Source organism: Cryptosporidium andersoni (assembly GCF_001865355.1).
Source record: "Cryptosporidium andersoni isolate 30847 chromosome Unknown contig_2, whole genome shotgun sequence".
Classification (NCBI taxonomy): domain Eukaryota; phylum Apicomplexa; class Conoidasida; order Eucoccidiorida; family Cryptosporidiidae; genus Cryptosporidium; species Cryptosporidium andersoni.
In genome coordinates, this window is record NW_027122843.1 from 126,736 (window position 1) to 146,134 (window position 19,399).

The window sequence follows — 19,399 nt, forward strand, 5'->3', positions numbered from 1 at the left end:
ATAATACGGTTATATATATATGTATTCTTTTTATTAAATAAAAAATTAGCTATTATACTTTGAAGGCGCATAGACCTTTATTTGAAAAGTGCCTGAAAGATTAGGTTTTGCAGATTTGTAAAGCCAATGTATGACATCATAAAACTTACATGATGGTAACTTGCTTACTTCTGCAGCCACTGAACAAGTCAAACCAAGGTGTTGTAAGGCACCCCTAATTATTCCACATACTAATATTACATTTATAGCCGGTTCAAGTTGTATCTTTGCATTGTTCTTAGAAATGCTAGGTAAGAGTTTTAGCCATGAAAAGTTGTTGTCTAAAATGGCATATCCCCCCTGAAGATATTTCAAATATTTGAAAGTGAATTCCTCAACTTATATTAGTTGTTTCATACCCGTCTATTAGTTTGTAACCTATCTGCCTGCTTAAGAAAAATATAGTTCCATAGATCCTTACACATGAATTTTATAATCTCCTTCTGATCTATTATACGTGATCTTTCTAATGATAATCTAATTTTCAATAAATTTAAGATGAGGTATATAGTAATTATATTGCATAAAATATTAACCTACCTTTCAACAAAACGAATACCTAGGTAAAAACCATTTTCTTCCAAGGTGGACATCGCAACTTCTCTTATTATAGAGTTAATAGATATAGGTAATCCCTTTTCATCAATTATATCATTACCATTTTCGTCTTCTTGAAACTGAGCTTTAGATGAGACTTCACGAGCCACTTCTACACAGTAGTTAAGATATTCATATCGAAGTAAAGTTACTAGAGTTAAAGACACCTGCTTCTTATCTTTCATAGAACCTAATTCATGTAACTTCAGTATTATTGTACTATCAGCTATATATTTCTATAACAAACTGAAGCGGGGGCTAAAGAAGTATTTAATGGAGCTAATTCTTTGTTACTAATATGATCCTAAGTACAATTTATGGAAATTTCACTGTTTAGCTATGAAGAAAGGTAGATCTCAAAAAAGTAATGGCTCTTTAATATCTTCGAGATCTTTGGCAAAACAGAATACAAATAATATGATGGATACCATAGTTACACCAAAGTCAGATTTAAACTTTATTAAGAATTTTAAATTTTCATCTGTAAAAGAAAAAGTGGTTGACTTTTCTGTATTTCTTTTAATAGGTTTTGTTCTTATTTTAATTATAATATTAAAAGCTGGTGAGGAACAATACAACATAAATGGAATGGTTAATAAAAGTGAAACACATCTTGATTACTATGATATACTAGGAGTATCAAAGAAGGCAACAAATATGGAGATTAGGAAGTCATTTAGAAAATTGAGTTTGAGATGGCATCCAGATAAAAATCATGGTTGTGAACCTTGCCTGGAAAAATTTCGCGAAATATCTAAGGCATATGAAGTACTTGGAGATGCAGATAAACGATCTATTTATGATAGTAATTATGGAGGGAAAATAGAAGTTATTCCTTCTGAGGCTGTAACTTTAACTAGTGAGAATTTCCATACTTTAGTTAAATCTCAGAATAAAGAATCATGGGTAATTCAAGTTTATACAGATAAAGATGAACTGTGCCACTACTTTTCGCCAATATGGGAGGAATCTATTGAGGAAATGGGAAATTATTATAGATTTGGACGTATAAATGCACATAAAGAGAAAAATTTGCTGAAATATCTTCCATTAAATGTAAAAGTATTTCCTGCAATTTTTATATTAACAAATGGGTATCAATATGAAATGTACTCTCAGATTCTTGATTCTACAATTGAGAGTTTCACAGATTTCTTATTTGACTCCTTTCCTCAAACTTTACATATAATAACATGCCAAAAGAGTGCCTATAATTGGCTCATCAAAAAATCACAAGAAAATTATAGAGGTAAAATTATTTATATTTCTGAAAAACAAGAACCTTCGCTTATTATTAAGTCTGTAGCCTTAAAATGGAGTTCTATTTTTGATTTTGCCTTTGTATCTACGAAAATCGGAAGGGATTTTCTAAAAAGTTGGAATGTGGATATTAAAGGACCCACTTTAGCTTTATTTCCAGCAATAAATTCAAATATGAAAGTGAATGAAGTATCATCTATATTTCATTTATCGGTAAATAATAAAGAAATCGATCAGTTTCTGAAGCAAAGTGAGAAAATTAGTGAAGAAAAGAATAATTTATTTGAGAGCCCACAATTATTATCTCTAAAAATAGAATCTTCTTTATATATAATTCAGCAGTACTATTATCCATTTTTAGATGCCGAAAATGTCCAATTTCTTTGTGAATCTAATATTTTGAATAGAATAATTTGCTTAGTTATAGTTCATGAGGAATATAGCCAGAGTAATGATGAATTAGATAAAATGAAGCTCGAAGTATTGGAACCTTTAGAAAACTCCAGAAAACGTTATCAAAGGGCAAGGGTGAATCAAAGAAGTAGAAATTCTCATGAAGAAACTAATAACTCAAATTCTGAAGAATTTGACGAATATTTTGGTGACTCAGAAATTTTTGAAGATGAGGAGCTATTCATTCAACCAGTACAACTAGCTATATCAAGTTATAAAAATAAGGTTGGGTCAATGAAGAAAATTACAGACTTTATGGAGTTTTGGAAAAGTAATTTAAGAAGTAGTCATATATTTTTACTAGACGTTGATGGTGATAGGTATGCAATTATTAATGAAACTAATTACCTATATGAAAAATTTACACAAGATGAAATTTTTTGGTTGCGTCTACCTTTGAAATGTACTACTTTTCACGAAAAAAAGTTTTACTCAAATTGTCTTTTTAATAGCTCAGCTCATGGTTATTCTATTTCATCTTTCTTTAGATATAAATTTTCTTTCAAATCTATTATTGCAACTCTTTTGATAATTATTACCTCTTCATATTTACTTTCATCAATATCGACACAACAAAAGTTGGGATTACTCGTAATATTTCCAATTTTAATTGCAGTATTTTCACATCCATCATTGGATATACTTTGGAATTTATTTTATTAATATGTGGATTTCTTTAATATGAATAAATATACTTCGTGTATTTTATATTAATTAATTATAGTTGGTAATTTTTGCTGGTACCTTTTAATTTAAAAAATGGAATTTCTAGTAAACATCTTAATAGACAAGTTAGGAGATAATCTTTCGTAAATAATATTGTCACAGTTATAAGATTAATTGTTCATATTTCCTAAATTTTCATTAATATTATAGTTAAGATATTGCAAAATAGCGAGATAACTTGCTATGTAATAGTTATTATGAACTACTACAATTAGAAGTATTTAATTTCAAACCCTTTCCACCCTATAAAATTTACTGATAATCGCTACTTAGTAACATCTAGAATATTAAATACAAAATCAATATTTATATTAGTTATGCTTAAAGCTGTAGATAAAATATAACTTCAAATTGAGAGTATCAATATTTGTAAGTGGTATATATATGAAATTTTAGAATATTACCCCTATAATTTTAATAGCTATTATATTAGGTAGCAATATTATTAATTTATATTTATTTAAAGATGAAGAAATAAGATTGTAAGACTTTATTTTGCACTTATTTTTCTTTTCTTAGTTAGAAGATAACTAAACTAAATTTGGAATTACTATAATAATATATATGGTAGTTTTTTTTCTTTTAAGTATAAACTATACTCTTGTAAATTTAGATAAATAAATATTAAAAAGAAGGCTAGTATCTAGAAATAAATTATTTCAGCTCACTTTATATGTATCGGAATCTATTGTTTTAAGCTGTTCATTATTCAATTTAATTATCCATACTTAGAACTATAAATAGATACTATACAGTGGTAATACCATAATAGTGTAGGTTAGATAACATTAATTCGCAGTAATATGAATCATATTAAATTGTGCTTTTTAAAAAAAGTAAAAAAATATCAGATATTCACAAGGAATATAATTAAACTTTTCTATTACATTTTGGAAATTTTTTGATTGTATTGAAAATAATGACTTGGTAATTTCGCCATTTTAGAGGTACCAAGTTGCTTATAATGTATAAATCCAACAATAGGCATGTAACAATAAGCAATATTCAACTTGAATTTTTGATTCCTCAAATGACGTCCTATATCACGAATTGGATATTCATTAATTATACCAATTAGATCAGAATTAGCATCTAATTTAGGATTTGAAATAATATGATCCCATATAATTACATTGTTAATGGGTGTATACTGATTTTGATATGAGGCATATACATACACAAATAGTTGATTAGTATTCCATTGAAAAATATCTTTTAGAGATGTCTTGATATTAAATGCTATGTTAGCTTGATCATTTCTTAAATATGGGCTTATTCCTATGTCCAAAACTGAGTGGAATTCAACAACCCCAGAAGGGTTTGGTTGATAAAATAAAGATGTTACAAAATTTCCTGCTGCGCAGGTTGCTAAAGCTGCTACAAAAGTACACACCAAAATATTTATACGGGAAAGAGTAGATTCCATTTATTTTCAAATATACGAATTAGATCTCGGATTGTGAGGTCTTAGCTTAAGTATACAATGGCAACCAATTCGAGAATATATTAAGCGGGGATTTGAGGCAGAAAGTTATTAAGTAGCTAAGATAAACTAATTCAGTTTATACTATTTTATTGGATAATGCAATCCCAAGCGGTATGTTATTAACTATAAGCTTATATATTACCACTCTATTATGAATTTTATACTTTAGAGACGACGTATATTGAGGGATTTCACTAAATTAAGTTCAGATCCACCTGAAGGTATTTGTGGGACTCCACTAGATGGAGATCTGATGCACTGGGATGCAGTAATATTTGGGTAAGTCATATGTGATTTTGCAATATATATTTTACACTTTTGAATTGTTAAAAGTCCTGAAGGAACTATTTGGGAAGGTGGTATATTCAAGCTTGATATTAAGTTCTCTGAAGAATATCCAAATAAGGCTCCAGATATCAAGTTTATAACGAAAGTATTTCATCCAAATGTATATATAAATGGAAATATTTGTTTGGATATATTACAACAGCAATGGAGTCCTGTATTTGATATATGTGCTATTTTAACATGCATTCAATCTTTGTTAAATGATCCTAATCCGAACTCTCCAGCCAATGCTGAAGCTGCTCAAATGTATACTGAAAACCGTCTTGAATACTACGAAAAAGTACAGCAATGTGTTAGAGCTTCCTGGGAAGAAGCTGAAGATTCATCAAATGAAGAAGATAAAGCCAAAGTTCTATAATATAACGACAATAATGTCCAAATAATGTTTTAGTATATTTCAGTTATATAAGATTATCTAAACAAAGTGTTAGAAGAAATCGATAAAGCCTAAAGTGAAATTTCAAATATTCAAATATTCAAATATTCTCTAGAGATAATTTCATATGTTGAATAACAGGTATCTGGCTAGTTTTATTTGCAATACTACCTAATACTTCATTAAGAAATTTATCTTGAGAATCCTCAACAATTTTAAATCTAGACCATGTTCTCTTATTTTCCTTTGTCACTTCAGCTCCTCTACTTATCAATTCAAAACCTCTGGATAATTCAACCTGCAGCTTTCCTCCATAATCAGTTTTTATAGATAGTGTGGAAGAAAAGAATGGATATATAGATTCCACTATAATCGAGTACAGTATCAATATATTTTTCAATGGAGGTATCTCCGATGAATTGGATCTTATTAAGGATTTCGGGAGATATATATGTAGTTCAAGCCACTCATTCATTTGTTTCAGTATATTTATAATAGAATAAATTGTTACAGAGCCACTTTCTGAAATCATATCTTTCAAAGAATTAGTTAACACTATTGTTGATAAATGTGTTGACTTTTGAAGTGACAATGCTAATAAATCTCCATTATTCCAGAACATTAAAGACCAGAAAGCTTCACCAGATATTAAACTACAATTCTTAATGATTAAAATTGCAATAGACTTCATATCTCGTGATATTATAGAGTCGGCTAGCTTTATGTCTATACTTATCCTATTATTTTTGCAATTATCCACTAAATATTCATCTGTAATATCTTCTTCAATATTTAGGTGAGATTCAGCTATGATGTCTTCCACTTTTTCATCATTGTTACTTATATTACTCATTTACAGAATAAATCCTAGTACAAAGAGACTCGAGATTCGACCGTCTATAACTTGCGAGACACAGCGCCAATTTCATTATTTGCACTTAGTTACTACAATAGTATGGTTATAATTAAGTTAAACTTGGAATATTATGCACTATTAGATTAATAATAGCAATAACTAAACTAGAATAATAGAAAAGTCTTTAGTATGTATATATTAAATAGAGTATATACTATAGAAATAGTATCATGTATATATTAAATATTTAAAATGTACTTAAACAATATGATATTATTATAGAAGTGATAAATTGGTCAGGTAATCCTTATTTATGATGAAATGTATAGTTAGAAACTTTTAATATTGAAGAGCTAATAGCTAATTACGTATATACCAACTTTAATGATATATGTTTGACTGATTTACAGTAATATTGTGAGCAACGGTAAATACTGCAGTGGGTTTGGAGCCTAATGGTTTGATATCCCCCGTTAAGTGATGTTAATAAATTACTGAACAAAAATTTAGTATTTAATAGATATACTGAAATGAAATAAATATTGTGTACTTTTGTAATATATATGGAACTACTTAGTGAGGCTGCTTGTGCAGCTGCAGGATGCAATATACAGTATTTAGAAAACCTTCTAAGTAATGATGATATAATTAAAAAATATTGGAGCATTATATTAAACTCTATACCTGAATCTTTTCATATTAAATATTATGATTTTCTTTTACCAATTCCAATAGTTGATAATAAGATTGTTGAAACTATACCTGAATATTCTAAAAGTGTAATTCTATCTTGTAACAATAGGGATGAAGGTGATAACGTATCATATAAGCCACTTGAAGTTAAAATTGAACTTATTTGTGAATGGTCAATTAATCGTTGTTTAGATATTGTAGAAAGAACCTTAGATGTCAAAGGGTTGGCAATTCCATTTATTATAAAAGTAATTAATAGAGTAATTATTACCTATGATGAGACGGCAACGATAAATGGTGATTTACTCATTTCAAATAATTTGGATATTCTAAACAATGAATTTGTACTTTATTTGTACTCATTTTACTGTATTCTTGAACAATTTTGTATTTTCCTGGATAATGCAAAAGTTTATAGCTCAGAGTCTATACTTTCAATTTGGACTAAGTTTATAATGTATGATCCTGTATCAAGAATAAATTTTGTAATTGACCAGATAGATGAATCTACTTATAACTCTAGATTATCTGAATTAATATCTCTTTATCATGGAACATATAGTCACATTCAATCAATTCAATTGGCAAATATAAAGAATACGAGGAAGAATAGAAATAAACTAGGTTTAAAATTGGCTAAAAGTAGCAATATTTCATACTGTGAACCTTTTATTGTTAAGACTGGTTTACATGGACGCTATGAGTTTGTAGAAACAAGTATAATGGCTGATAATTACATAAATTTTGACGTCGAAATTAATTATAATTTACTAAAAGAAAGTATAGTGGGAAATATATTAATGCCATTTGAGCGTGTTTTGATTGACTATATATGTAAATATTTACCTCTTAAAAAGAAAACAAGTTCTTGTATTTTTTTAGTATCTTATTTAGTATGTCAGAGTAAGACCACAATGAGTATTAAAGATCGTATAATTCTTTGCCCTATTCAAGTCTTGCAACTTATTTTATGGTCAATACACAGCATATCATCTCCTTTATATGATTTAGATGCATTATCATTGCAAGAATTCGTGGATGAACTTTATGAATGTATCCCTACTAGAGATATTATGCTTAACTACTTTAGTGAACCACTGATAGTACAAAAAGATAAGTCAGATATGATAAAAAACTCGGATAATAATGAATTAGATTACCTAATGATTTATTGTCCATGTTGCAAACGTCCTGCTATAAAAACTAGAGACAAAATTTACACAACACTATACAAAGAATGGCTTCTAGAAGTATATAATTCAGTTGATATGATTGAGAAGGAGTTACTTATTGTAGATTTAATGAGGGAATTACCACCAATACCGAAATTCACTTTTTCTGATATCCTAAAATCAATAGTAAACTCCAATATACTAGAATGCTTTATAATCCGTCTTCTACATTCTATCAACAAGCAAAAAGAGAGGTTAGAGCCTGGTATAATTCGCAAAATCCTTCTTATATATAAAAATACAAATATATTAGCAAAGTTACCAAATAAGCCTCTAGGCAGTGAGATAAACATACTAATTTTATTTGTAGAGATATATATGACAAGTAATAAATTGGAGCGTTGCTGTGATACTATTTTAGAAGAGGTCGTTCTTTGCCTATTTCAAGGAATAGATAGCTCAAGTTCTTTGAGTATTACAGACTTTACCAATTCTTTATCTCACTTCATAAAATCCATTTTTACTTCAAATAGTAAGCTGCATAATTCTACTATTTTAAATGTACAAGATTTCATTGAAAAACTTCTGGAATACAAATATCCAAACAGTATAAACTACAGAAAAAAAAGTTTAATGGTTACTAAAAATTTTTTGAAGAAAGTTAAATACTCAATAAAATTATTCACTCACATAGAGATTTTATTGAGTTATGAAGCAACTTTGATTAAAACTGAATTTATAGATGAATGTCTAAGCAAAGTACCTGGTATAAATGAAGTTCTAGAAATCTCTTTTAATGATATAGATGTATATAAATTTAATTATAATAATCCTTTGGATATTATAAATGAAAATGAACCTATGAAGGTGATTTCTGACTTGTTTCTTGCAAATCCAAATTTATGTTTACTACCTTTGAATAATTCTTTAATTTCCAATATTTTAGAAATAGTTAAAAGCTTGGATATTACTAACACAAATAACTTATGCTGCAGATTTCTTATAAATAGATTTAGAATAACTACTCTAATACACTATGGATTAATTAATCATGCTATGGTCATTATAATCTCCACTTTAATAGAATATAGTCTTAAGAATAAGCTATACGAAAATTTGGACTCTTACTTATTTGAAATAGCTTTGAATGTGATTATGGACCACTCAGAAAAATGTACTGATCATGAATATAGCTCATTGACTCAGTGTAAACTTGTGGATTTGCTGAGAACATATTTCCTTGCACTTTCACCTCCGAAAATACTCTTACCTTTACTACACAAAGAAGCAAGACTATTTCTTGACCAAGAAGAAATTAATCTATCACTTAAAGAAATGCCTACAACACCAGCTGAATGGATAAATCCAGAAATAGAAATAAGAAATAGTAATTTATACTGCACTGAGTTTCAGTATATAAACTCTACTATCAAAGCTTTGCAAGAAAATGAGAACATAAACACCTTAAAAGATAATTTTAGTGAAAACTACTTGTTATCTAGCAACTGCATACGATTTTTGAAAGAGAAATTTGTATTGTATGACTCAAACACTAGTTATTTAGAGAAAATATCGCAAATAGTTAAACTTTATGATAAAGATAGTATTCTAGGAACTTCAATTGATTTGTTAATATTTAATGGAACTATCTCAATATTAATGTTAAGAGACTTAAAGATAAATTCTTATAGGAAGTTAGAAATAGTGAGAGGTATTCAGGATTTTATGACACTTATCTGTAAACCAAATGATGCAACTTTAATAACAGTAAATAAATTGGTACTTTTTTTTCAAATTTACAATAATTTATATAATGTAATATCTAATAAAGAAAAGGCCAAATATAATAGACATCTAGAAATTTTATTAAAGTTGGAAGAACAGCACCCGATATATACAATAAGTGAAGGTTCTGTTGAATGGCAGGAACGATGGATTTATTGGATTAAAGCTGTTGATCTGAAGAGCCTTTTTACACTTGGACAAGCTCTAGACAGTTTTAAGGAAAATCAAAATGAAGATCGAAATAGTCCTACTGTTGTGATGTTGCACATTTACATGCTATTAGAATCTATATCAACATATAAGAGTGCAAACTTGGCGAAAATTCAAAATTTTCAGTTAAACTTGAATAAATTGCACTTGAAAATTTTTGAGGAATTTCCTTTTGAGTGTTTGAACTTACTCTGTGAAAGGTACTACAATTTGAATAAGGGAAATTCTTTCGAATTTTTATATCTGAGAATGTTAATGCTAATAATATCTAATTTAGCAGATTTAAAAATTAAATTGAATAGCTTCAATAACAAATTGAAATATTCTTTACCCTATCGTTATGATAGTATTGAAGTATTTAGACTTCTCTTATATCTTTACAGAATGTGGCCAAAGTTTGATCTGACCACCGTTGACCACCGAAATTTTAAGGATACTGATACAAATACTAACGAATATGGAAGATTAAAGATACCAATTACCGATGTAGATTATTTTTTAGAAGAAATTCTGATTTGGTGCAATTGGGATAATTTTTGTACCTTTAAGAAACTAATACATAGCATTGATACTTCAGAAAGATTAAGATTGAGAATTACTTTATGTGATATTAGTTATAACATACTGATTAAAGCCTTTGAAATTGAAAATAGATTTCCAACTACATACTTTTCAAATTTACGCTTTGGACCAGGAATATCTGCTTCTACTATATTACTTGACCTACTGAAGGAACTTATCTTTGATTATACCAAGACCCTCAAGTTTTTGTGTACACTTTCTCATTCAAAAAATCATCAAATTGATATTGTATTACTAATTTTGGATATGGAAGATGAGCTATATTCTAACTCACTTGTTAATTCAAATAATCTATCTAGATTATTTATAGAACTTAGAGCCTTTTTGGCTTTATCTGAAATATCTAAATTAGACCAGAAAGATAATACAGTTGGATATATATCTCTAAATGGTAACTCTTTTGAACTATTAAGAAGCTATTGCTTTGAACAATTTTTGGACGAATCAGTATCTAGTTCGCTTATTGAGAATATTGTTTTAAACTTAGGTTTTAAATATTCACAATTAATAGTTGAAGGCTTTAAGTGTGTTACTACTTCACTTTCCAATAAAGATTCTATGTATATATGGAAGTATTTGAGTATGACATGTAAAATTTTTATTGAAAAAGGGGAGAGATATCAAGAAAATATACTCTTAGACTTTATTAAAGCTTGTATAGACATAATTCAGATCTTTTCTAATTTTAAACTGAAATCCTCACTACCATACATCCTAATTGATGTCCTTAAAACCAACAATCTAATCAATTCTGAGATTTTACCTCATTGTATTTTCTGGTGTTGTTCACAAATGTGTCATTTCAGTATGGTAGTATCGGAATCTTTACTACAGTTAGAATTAGAGAATATTAAGGATGATATTATTGAGAATATGATTAGAGATTGGACAGAATCTTATGAAGAGAATAGGAATATAAGTTTTACTAAACTTACTTTTGGAAATATTCTCAAATTATTCAGTGGACTGGAATTTTTGAAGATACTATTTTCTGTAGATAATGAAGATGAAGATGATAAATTCAGAGCTTTTACACCTTTATTATGGGTTCATCACTATGATGAATGGAATGTATCGAATATCAGTGGTTTGTGTCAGGGATATACTAATGAAGAGAATAAGTCTATAATTCATGTCATATTTTCAGGATTTGTTTTTAAAGTACTAAAGATATGTATTGATAATGACTTACTTTACTTTTCAGAATTTATACTCCTGTGGACTTCCTTTGGAAGATCTTTGTTATTGGATCAAGATGAAATATTACTCTTGAACTATTTAAATACACTCAAGTCTCATTTTGAATTGGGATTATTATCCTCAAATAGAGCATATTTGCAGTCAACACTTACTTATATTCGTACGGAAGAGGTTTTAAAATATAAAAATAACGCAGTTTGGAACCCTCAAGTTAACGACATTATTAAAGGCATATTAATAATTCTTAATGGGAGTACTTATTTATTTTCTGGAACTGCATTTCTTGATTATATTTTAATTCCTATACTAACATTTGAAAGCCCTGATAATGAAAACTTACTAAATATTGGGCAAAATCTGTTAAATAATTTTAGTATAGATTATGAATCAGTAAGATATGTTGACCTAATAGCTGTTGGTTTAATGTTAAAAGTTATAATGAATTACAGAAGAAGTCTCATTCAGTTTATTGCTTCACAATTTGTTGTTATGAAGTGTGTAAATTGTGCAATTAAACTGATTTCATCAGATATTGGCATTACAAATGCTTGTCAAAATGCTTTATCTTGTGTGTATATCATACTAAGTAATTATTTGAATCTCAAACCAGATAATTTTAATTTAACAGAGTTTAATCTAATGCATTTTGACAAGAACCACTTAGAATTTCTAAGTAATTCAAGTGATAATTATTCTAATTATAAATGGTTTAGACTTTATCTTATGAATACCCAATATTTGGATTCAAATTCGACACAAATTATTAATAAAGTATCTGAATACATTCTTCTTTTACTCAATACTTATTATTGTGGATTCCTAAATGGGCAATATATCCCTTATTTTGAATATTTATTCTCACCAAAACTTATCAAGAAAGTTCTAATATCTCATGAAAAATTCTCAGGGATGTATAGTCACATTAATAAACAAGCTCAAGATATATTAAATAAAAAAGATAAATATTTACAAAAAGATATCAATATAGTTTAAATATAAAATAACCTTAATCTTAAAATTAATTTTATTGCGGAATTTTTGTTCAATTATTTTTAATTTAAGTCTTGTATATTTCTTATAGGATTTAATCCAAATATCACTTTTCTTCCTTCTTAATACTAGGATCCCATAAAATAAAACACATTTTCTGATGTGTATGAATCTTCTTTATCATTTCCCTTTTTGTCAAATCATATATATAGACAAATCTACCAGGACCTGTAATTGCAACCAAAACCTTTGTAGAGTCACTCTTGCAATATTTGAGCCTCAAACAGCTTATACAGGATATACCCCCCATTATTCCCTTGAGGTTCCCCATTACAGAATATTCAATAATAATGCTATTCTCTCTTGAGTATTTTGGAACTATTGCTTTGATTTTATTTTCTTCACCCTTTTGTATACACTGCCTTTTATGTTGTTTGAATGATATATTAGCTAAGGCTGAAGGCCTTTTTGTTGGAGCAACATAAAAGTCGATTGGGGACTTATCAGATTCCTTTGCACTTAATTTAATAATACTTACTGAACCAATATTATTCCCAACAATTGCTACGCATCCAAAAGTATTACTTATATCTTTAAATAAACTCCATTGCTTGGCAATAGCTATTGAAGTTACTGGTGACTTATCTTCCCAAATTTGCTTACTAAATATTGGCTTTCGTTGAGCTGTAGGACTGTATAATCTAATATTACCTGTACCTGTACCACATAATAATAATTGAGGATCTAACTGAACAAATGCAAGGCACCTAATATAAACTGGGATTCTGTGCTTAAGAGCATTTGAACTAACATTTCTACATTTCCAAATAATCTTCATTAATTTTAATGAATAAATCTTTAAATCATTCTCATAACCTCCGAAAGCAACGGAATTGTTTATACTATTATATGCAGCAGCTAAAATATTTGAACCAGGTAAAATGGTAGAATGTACTAGCCAATCAGGAGTACTCTCCCTTTCTTCAAAAAACCAACAAGTGTCAACTTTTATTAATTCATTATCTTCATTATACATATGTTTAACTGCACAATTCCACTTGAAAATACACAGATGACATTTTGAATCAATTACTAATAAAAATAATTCATCTTTATTATCACTATACTTTATATACTGCTTTGTTACATCTTGAATCAAAATAATGCTTGATGGAAACATAAATTTAGTTCTAAAGGATGATTTATTATCTAATAGTGATATATGAAGTAACTCAACAATACCATTCTTGCGTCCGATAATTAATTCATTCAATATAGTACTGGAATTATTATCCAATATTATTCTTTCTATACAGTTTCCACTTAGTAATGATAGTCCATCGGACTCCCTTTCACGCCATGTTATATACGTAATACGATCATTTAAAGAGGTATTTACTTCTGTAGACTTTGTATTAACACTTGTTTTGGTTTTTAAATCTATTTCAGACTTATCAAAGATTACTTCCTTAATAGTCCCAAATATATCCCCAGAAAATAAGCGGATATATTCGGATGAATTCTCCATTATAACTAAATAGTACTCAATAGAGTTGTTTTTTAGGTTTCTCAAGCTTTTAAAAGAGAGTAATCCAGTTTTAGATTGATTGTCAAGAGAGGACCAAATACAAAGGGCGGGTAGTTAACCCGTGGTATCTTGAAACTAAAATGTAAATCTTATACTTTGAAGTGTTTAATAGTTCTTTCAAAATATAATTGAACAACCTTATCATTAGCTATTCTTATTGAATATATTTAGGTACATTTTAAGATATATGTTGTTATAAATTAGATGGCTTAAACTCAAGATATATAATACTATTCGGTACTTTAATATATATTACATTTATACAAAATACCAATACTATATTATTAGTCAGACTTCTGTAATATAATCAATTAATGATTTTAATATTAATATATTTCATATTATGAATCCTAGAGTGTTATTCTAAAAGTTTTGATAAAATCATATATATGTATATAATATTCTTTGAAATTTATTATCAAAATATAAATTCTTTGTAAATAATAGAAACTTATTGGTATATAGATAATAGTTATTAGCTATTTGATTTTAAATAAATAATAAGATTGTAATTAAAAGAGTTTAAACATCTATATTTAGTCTGGCATAATTCTTTTGAAAAAAGTGCATTTATTAAGATATGATAGGTATTATTTTAAATAGCCCTTAATTTCTACTCAAATAATCTTACAAATCCGGAACTTCTTAATTAACTCTTATAAATATTGCAGATAATACAATATTAATTTTAAGGTTCAAATTCTTATATTGATACTTTAAAAGATAAAACTTAAGATGTGGTTTTAAATAAAGTCATAAGATAAAGAATATGTTGAATTCATTTTATTTAATTTATAAATTCTATATATTAACTGTAGTTATTTCTATTAAGGAATTCCTAAAAAAATGCTCTTGACAAAGTTCTAATTATAATAGAGTAATATTATAGAGAAATGTTTGTGGAATAACTACTTCATATTTATCACTAGAAATATTATAAAATAGTAATCTATATGATAAAATAACAGATTATATTATGGAGTTGGTAATAATAAATGGCGCAAAAAAACCTAAGGGTTTTGTGCAGAGGCTAGAGAAAAATGTAACTTTTGGGATCTCCATAATAGTTTTAATAATTAAAAATGACTAGTTATGTAGGAGATAACTATGAACTTCCTTTATTTATGCATATACTGGACTTTATTGTACCTATTCGAGAAGTATTTAATGTGACAAAGATTGCAATGCTAAGTGTGAGATCTCATGTAATACTACTTACAGCCAAACACTGGTTTCTCTTATCTTGTGTATTGTTTATTGTTTGTTTTGGAATAATTTTTGGACTTTTTTATATACAAAGTAACTATGAATATAGTATTCTCAGACATATTAAACTAAAGCATCACTGGATATTATATGAAACTTCTAGTCATCCAAGGTATTGTACATACTGCTGTGGAATGATTAGAAGGCAGTTTCTATGGATGGAAAGATATAGAGGATGGGAATGTTGTATTTGCAAAAGAATATCTCATACCCACTGTTTAATGGCTTCAGATTCTAGTTTTTGTAAGGAGACAAGTACATTAGATAAAAAATACTTAACTATAGATAATTTAACATCTAACGATGATGATTTAACATCTGAAGAAGAAGATAATTCAAGTGGTAATAATTCAAATCTTATAGAAGATGATAAAGAATCTTTAGATCTATTGCATACTTTAATTCCAGGGAATTTACAATCAGGGGCATTATGCTCGGTATGTAGAACTGTTTGTTTTTCTCCTTTTGGATTATTTGGTAAAAGATGCATTTGGTGTAATAGAACATTTCACGATGACTGTGTAATATTATGTGGTATTGATGAAAATGTATGCGATCTTGGAAGGCTAAAATCAATAATACTAGCTCCTAATTCATTTCACATTGAAATGAGAAGGTTTCCAAAGATCCACAGTCAGTCAAGTAGTCCTAGGTCAAAGTTAGATATTAGAAATAGAAATACTCCAAAAACTTGTGTATCTAGTCCAAGAGATGAAATAAAGGGTTTAAAAGTTAAAATTAAGGATTATACTTCGGATAAGAATTTATCTAAACATACTCAGCGTAGAAGGATATCAGATTTAATTCAAATATTTCCTCAGTTCAATATATATGAAAGAAAGATGATTCTTAATGATAGATTTTTTCATAGACCGATAGCCAAACCATTGTTAGTTTTTGTAAATACCAAATCTGGAGGTCATGTTGGAATACAGCTTATTCGAGATTTATACTTATATTTAAATCCTTTGCAGATAGTAGATTTACTACCATCTAAAGGACCTGATGAGGCACTAAATATGTTTAAGCCTTTAGCTCAACTTAATAGACTTTTAATTTTGGTTTGTGGTGGAGATGGAACAGTTCGATGGATATTAGATCGTTGTCGTGTAATTTATGGTAGCGAAGTGAATATGTTACCTCCTGTTGCAATTCTTCCATTGGGAACTGGAAACGACTTGAGCCGTATTTTAGGTTGGGGAGTAAGTTTTGATGGAAATATATTACAAGTACTGAAGAAAATTTGTATAGCAACTGTTAAAAATTTGGATGTATGGACTTGTTCAGCATGGGATATTGTAAAAAGTGATAATGAAGTTGATCCTTTTAAATATACAGAATATAAAACAGATCCAAATAAAATTGAAAATAATATACTAGATATGACAAATTCAAGGCTTTTGTACTCTTCTACTTTTTTTAATTATTTGGATATAGGAATTGCAGCTAGAATTGCTTTGAAATTCCACAATTTAAGGGAGAAATATCCTCAACATTTTAGGAGTAGACTTGGAAATCAACTAGTTTATGGTGAGGTTGGATTGAGAGACTTTTTGGCAGATAAAAATATTCAATTAAATGGAGTTAAAATATGGTGTGATGGAAATCCTGTATGTATTACTGATGAGATGAACTCTACTTATACGAACTCTAACGATCTTTCTCAATTTAATTCTTCCAAATCCCTTTCTCCTATATGTCATAATACTCAAAATTTATCAAACTTAAAATATTTTGGTTTTTTTCCAGAAAAATGGACAATAATGAAAGTTATTTTTTTAATTTTGGAACCATTTTGTACATTCAAGTTGATAAAGAATACTTTTTCCAAGATTTTAGGTTACAAAGTTCCTTTAATTATTAATGAGAATAACATGTCAAATAATAATGAACAATTAGGATATGGCTGTTCTCCAAGAGATTTTAAATTAGAGGGCCTTATTATATGCAATATTCCCAGCTTTGCAGGGGGTATAAAATTATGGAAACTACCAAAGGAATATGGAATACTTAAAGATTATCAAGAAGCAAAAAATAGGAAACCCCTTAGGAGAACTGTTACATCTATTGGAAATAAGCTTAATAAGACCATTTATGATCGTTCATTATCTTTATCTATTGAAAAATTAAGTAACTTTGTAGATCTAGATGACTTAGATGATGACCCAATGCAAGATAACAACTTTTCTTCAAGCAGTGATCCTGAACCTTTTCCAAATGAACGGTATGCAACAGTGGATACTTTTAAAAGGTGGTTTGGTTCTATATTTAAAGGTAATAGTAATATAAATACATCTAGAATATCTAAATCATTTGAATACAATAGTTATCCATTTCCTTTATCAGTTAGTAGTAGCTCTCAAGATAACAGTACTGATCAGAAAAGTAGCTTTAAACATCAGAAAATTGATGATGGGCTTATTGAAGTTTGTGGAGTTAGATCAATACTACACTTAACTCAATTGCAAGTTGGTCTTGCAGAGCCTATAAAACTATGTCAAGGAAAACAGATAGTTGTTGAGATTCCTAGACCCGTTCCTTTCCAAGTTGATGGAGAACCAAGAATTATTGAGAAGTGTCGTTTGGTAGTTGAATATTCAGGACTCACACCTGTTTTATGCCCTGAAAATTCCGAAAAAGCAATAACTCTTCCTATAAGAAACGCTTTAGATTTAGCAGTTGATAAGCAAGTGATTACAGATGAACAAAAACGTTGGATAACACGGCAGATTGTACGTGAAAATAAAATCCTTATTTCCTAATATTAAATTGCAAAAATAAAATATAACAGATATAATAAATAAATTAGGTAGATTTAACTTTTTGTACAAAATAAAATAGAATTTAAATATCACTTTATTAATTTCATTTTTGAGAGTTAGTGTATAAAATTTTGGGTTATATAAAAATTTGATCTTAAATATGGCTAAATAATACCCAACAAGATGAGTACTGAAGTCAAATCCCAGTAAATTTACAATGCAATAAATTAAAAGTAATAATTGCTAATAAATGTATTTTTAGTCAGTAATTTCAAGATTTGTCTCTACATAATAAGTAACTTTAAAGTGCAAGTTTTATAATCTCAAGTTTATATTCTCATGTGTTCTACCTATAATTTTCATTCTATAACTATAATACAAAATACATATCTAATTCTATTATCTTAAATAATAAATTTCTTTATTACTGTCCCTGTACCTACTTTTAAGGATAGATCCATATTTTATTTCAAAAGTAGTTGTAGTTATACCGGTATTATATAATTTGGGGTTCAAAGTACTTCTTTTCCAGGTAAGTCTCAGATACTGTAGATTTAGTTATTAATTAGTAAGCTTTCAACAGATTCTATCTCATTCTAATTAATCAGTTGGAGACTTGGTAGTTCCTCCTAAGGGAGATGTTGGTGAATATTCAGCTTCTTCAGCAGCCATATTTGTACTGGTATATGATGGTGAAGTTGGATGATATGCAGCAACTGATTGATCATAATGAGGTGAAGATGGTGAGTATTGGGGTGAATCGATATTTCCATTTGACAAAACATAGTTAGGTGAAGAAGGGGAATAATTTGGAGATGCAGGATTATACTGAGGAGAAGATGAAGAGTAGTTTGGGAGTGCAGGATTATACTGAGGAGAAGATGGAGAATAGTTTGGAGATGCTGGATTATAATGAGGAGATGAAGGTGAATAATTAGGAGATGCTGGATTGTAACTCGGTGAGGTTGGTGAGTAGTGGGGGGAAGAAGGAGAATAATTGGGGGATGTTG

General features: G+C 28.3%; 9 protein-coding genes across 9 annotated transcripts in view; 4 read left to right on the forward strand and 5 right to left on the reverse strand.

The window, feature by feature from the left end:
- Positions 1 to 45: 45 nt before the first annotated feature.
- cand_000690 (transport protein particle component BET3) lies at positions 46 to 821 on the reverse strand (the record flags this gene model as incomplete). The annotated part of the gene is made up of 3 exons (XM_067210319.1): positions 46 to 339; positions 399 to 516; positions 580 to 821. The coding sequence occupies 3 exons, from the start codon at positions 819 to 821 to the stop codon at positions 46 to 48; spliced, it is 654 nt and encodes a 217-aa protein (XP_067068394.1).
- A 154-nt stretch (positions 822 to 975) lies between these two features.
- On the forward strand, positions 976 to 3,012 carry cand_000700 (uncharacterized protein; the record flags this gene model as incomplete). Its single annotated transcript, XM_067210320.1, has 1 exon — positions 976 to 3,012. One exon carries the CDS (start codon positions 976 to 978, stop codon positions 3,010 to 3,012), a length of 2,037 nt encoding a protein of 678 aa, XP_067068395.1.
- A 946-nt stretch (positions 3,013 to 3,958) lies between these two features.
- cand_000710 (signal peptidase subunit family protein) lies at positions 3,959 to 4,501 on the reverse strand (the record flags this gene model as incomplete). Its single annotated transcript, XM_067210321.1, has 1 exon — positions 3,959 to 4,501. One exon carries the CDS (start codon positions 4,499 to 4,501, stop codon positions 3,959 to 3,961), a length of 543 nt encoding a protein of 180 aa, XP_067068396.1.
- A 156-nt stretch (positions 4,502 to 4,657) lies between these two features.
- cand_000720 (ubiquitin-conjugating enzyme family protein) lies at positions 4,658 to 5,267 on the forward strand (the record flags this gene model as incomplete). The annotated part of the gene is made up of 3 exons (XM_067210322.1): positions 4,658 to 4,672; positions 4,731 to 4,840; positions 4,895 to 5,267. The coding sequence occupies 3 exons, from the start codon at positions 4,658 to 4,660 to the stop codon at positions 5,265 to 5,267; spliced, it is 498 nt and encodes a 165-aa protein (XP_067068397.1).
- A 118-nt stretch (positions 5,268 to 5,385) lies between these two features.
- Positions 5,386 to 6,138, reverse strand: cand_000730 (uncharacterized protein; the record flags this gene model as incomplete). The annotated part of the gene is made up of 1 exon (XM_067210323.1): positions 5,386 to 6,138. One exon carries the CDS (start codon positions 6,136 to 6,138, stop codon positions 5,386 to 5,388), a length of 753 nt encoding a protein of 250 aa, XP_067068398.1.
- Positions 6,139 to 6,704: 566 nt separating this feature from the next.
- Positions 6,705 to 12,776, forward strand: cand_000740 (uncharacterized protein; the record flags this gene model as incomplete). Its single annotated transcript, XM_067210324.1, has 1 exon — positions 6,705 to 12,776. The coding sequence occupies one exon, from the start codon at positions 6,705 to 6,707 to the stop codon at positions 12,774 to 12,776; it is 6,072 nt and encodes a 2,023-aa protein (XP_067068399.1).
- A 103-nt stretch (positions 12,777 to 12,879) lies between these two features.
- On the reverse strand, positions 12,880 to 14,301 carry cand_000750 (uncharacterized protein; the record flags this gene model as incomplete). Its single annotated transcript, XM_067210325.1, has 1 exon — positions 12,880 to 14,301. One exon carries the CDS (start codon positions 14,299 to 14,301, stop codon positions 12,880 to 12,882), a length of 1,422 nt encoding a protein of 473 aa, XP_067068400.1.
- Positions 14,302 to 15,443: 1,142 nt separating this feature from the next.
- Positions 15,444 to 18,389, forward strand: cand_000760 (diacylglycerol kinase catalytic domain-containing family protein; the record flags this gene model as incomplete). Its single annotated transcript, XM_067210326.1, has 1 exon — positions 15,444 to 18,389. One exon carries the CDS (start codon positions 15,444 to 15,446, stop codon positions 18,387 to 18,389), a length of 2,946 nt encoding a protein of 981 aa, XP_067068401.1.
- Positions 18,390 to 18,989: 600 nt separating this feature from the next.
- Positions 18,990 to 19,399, reverse strand: part of cand_000770 (DNA-directed RNA polymerase II subunit RPB1) — a gene marked incomplete at both ends in the record, with an annotated part of 5,653 nt that continues 5,243 nt past the window's right edge. Inside the window, one exon of the mRNA XM_067210327.1 lies at positions 18,990 to 19,291. Coding sequence (XP_067068402.1) covers positions 18,990 to 19,291 — 302 coding nt within the window. The remainder of the gene's footprint in view (positions 19,292 to 19,399) is intronic.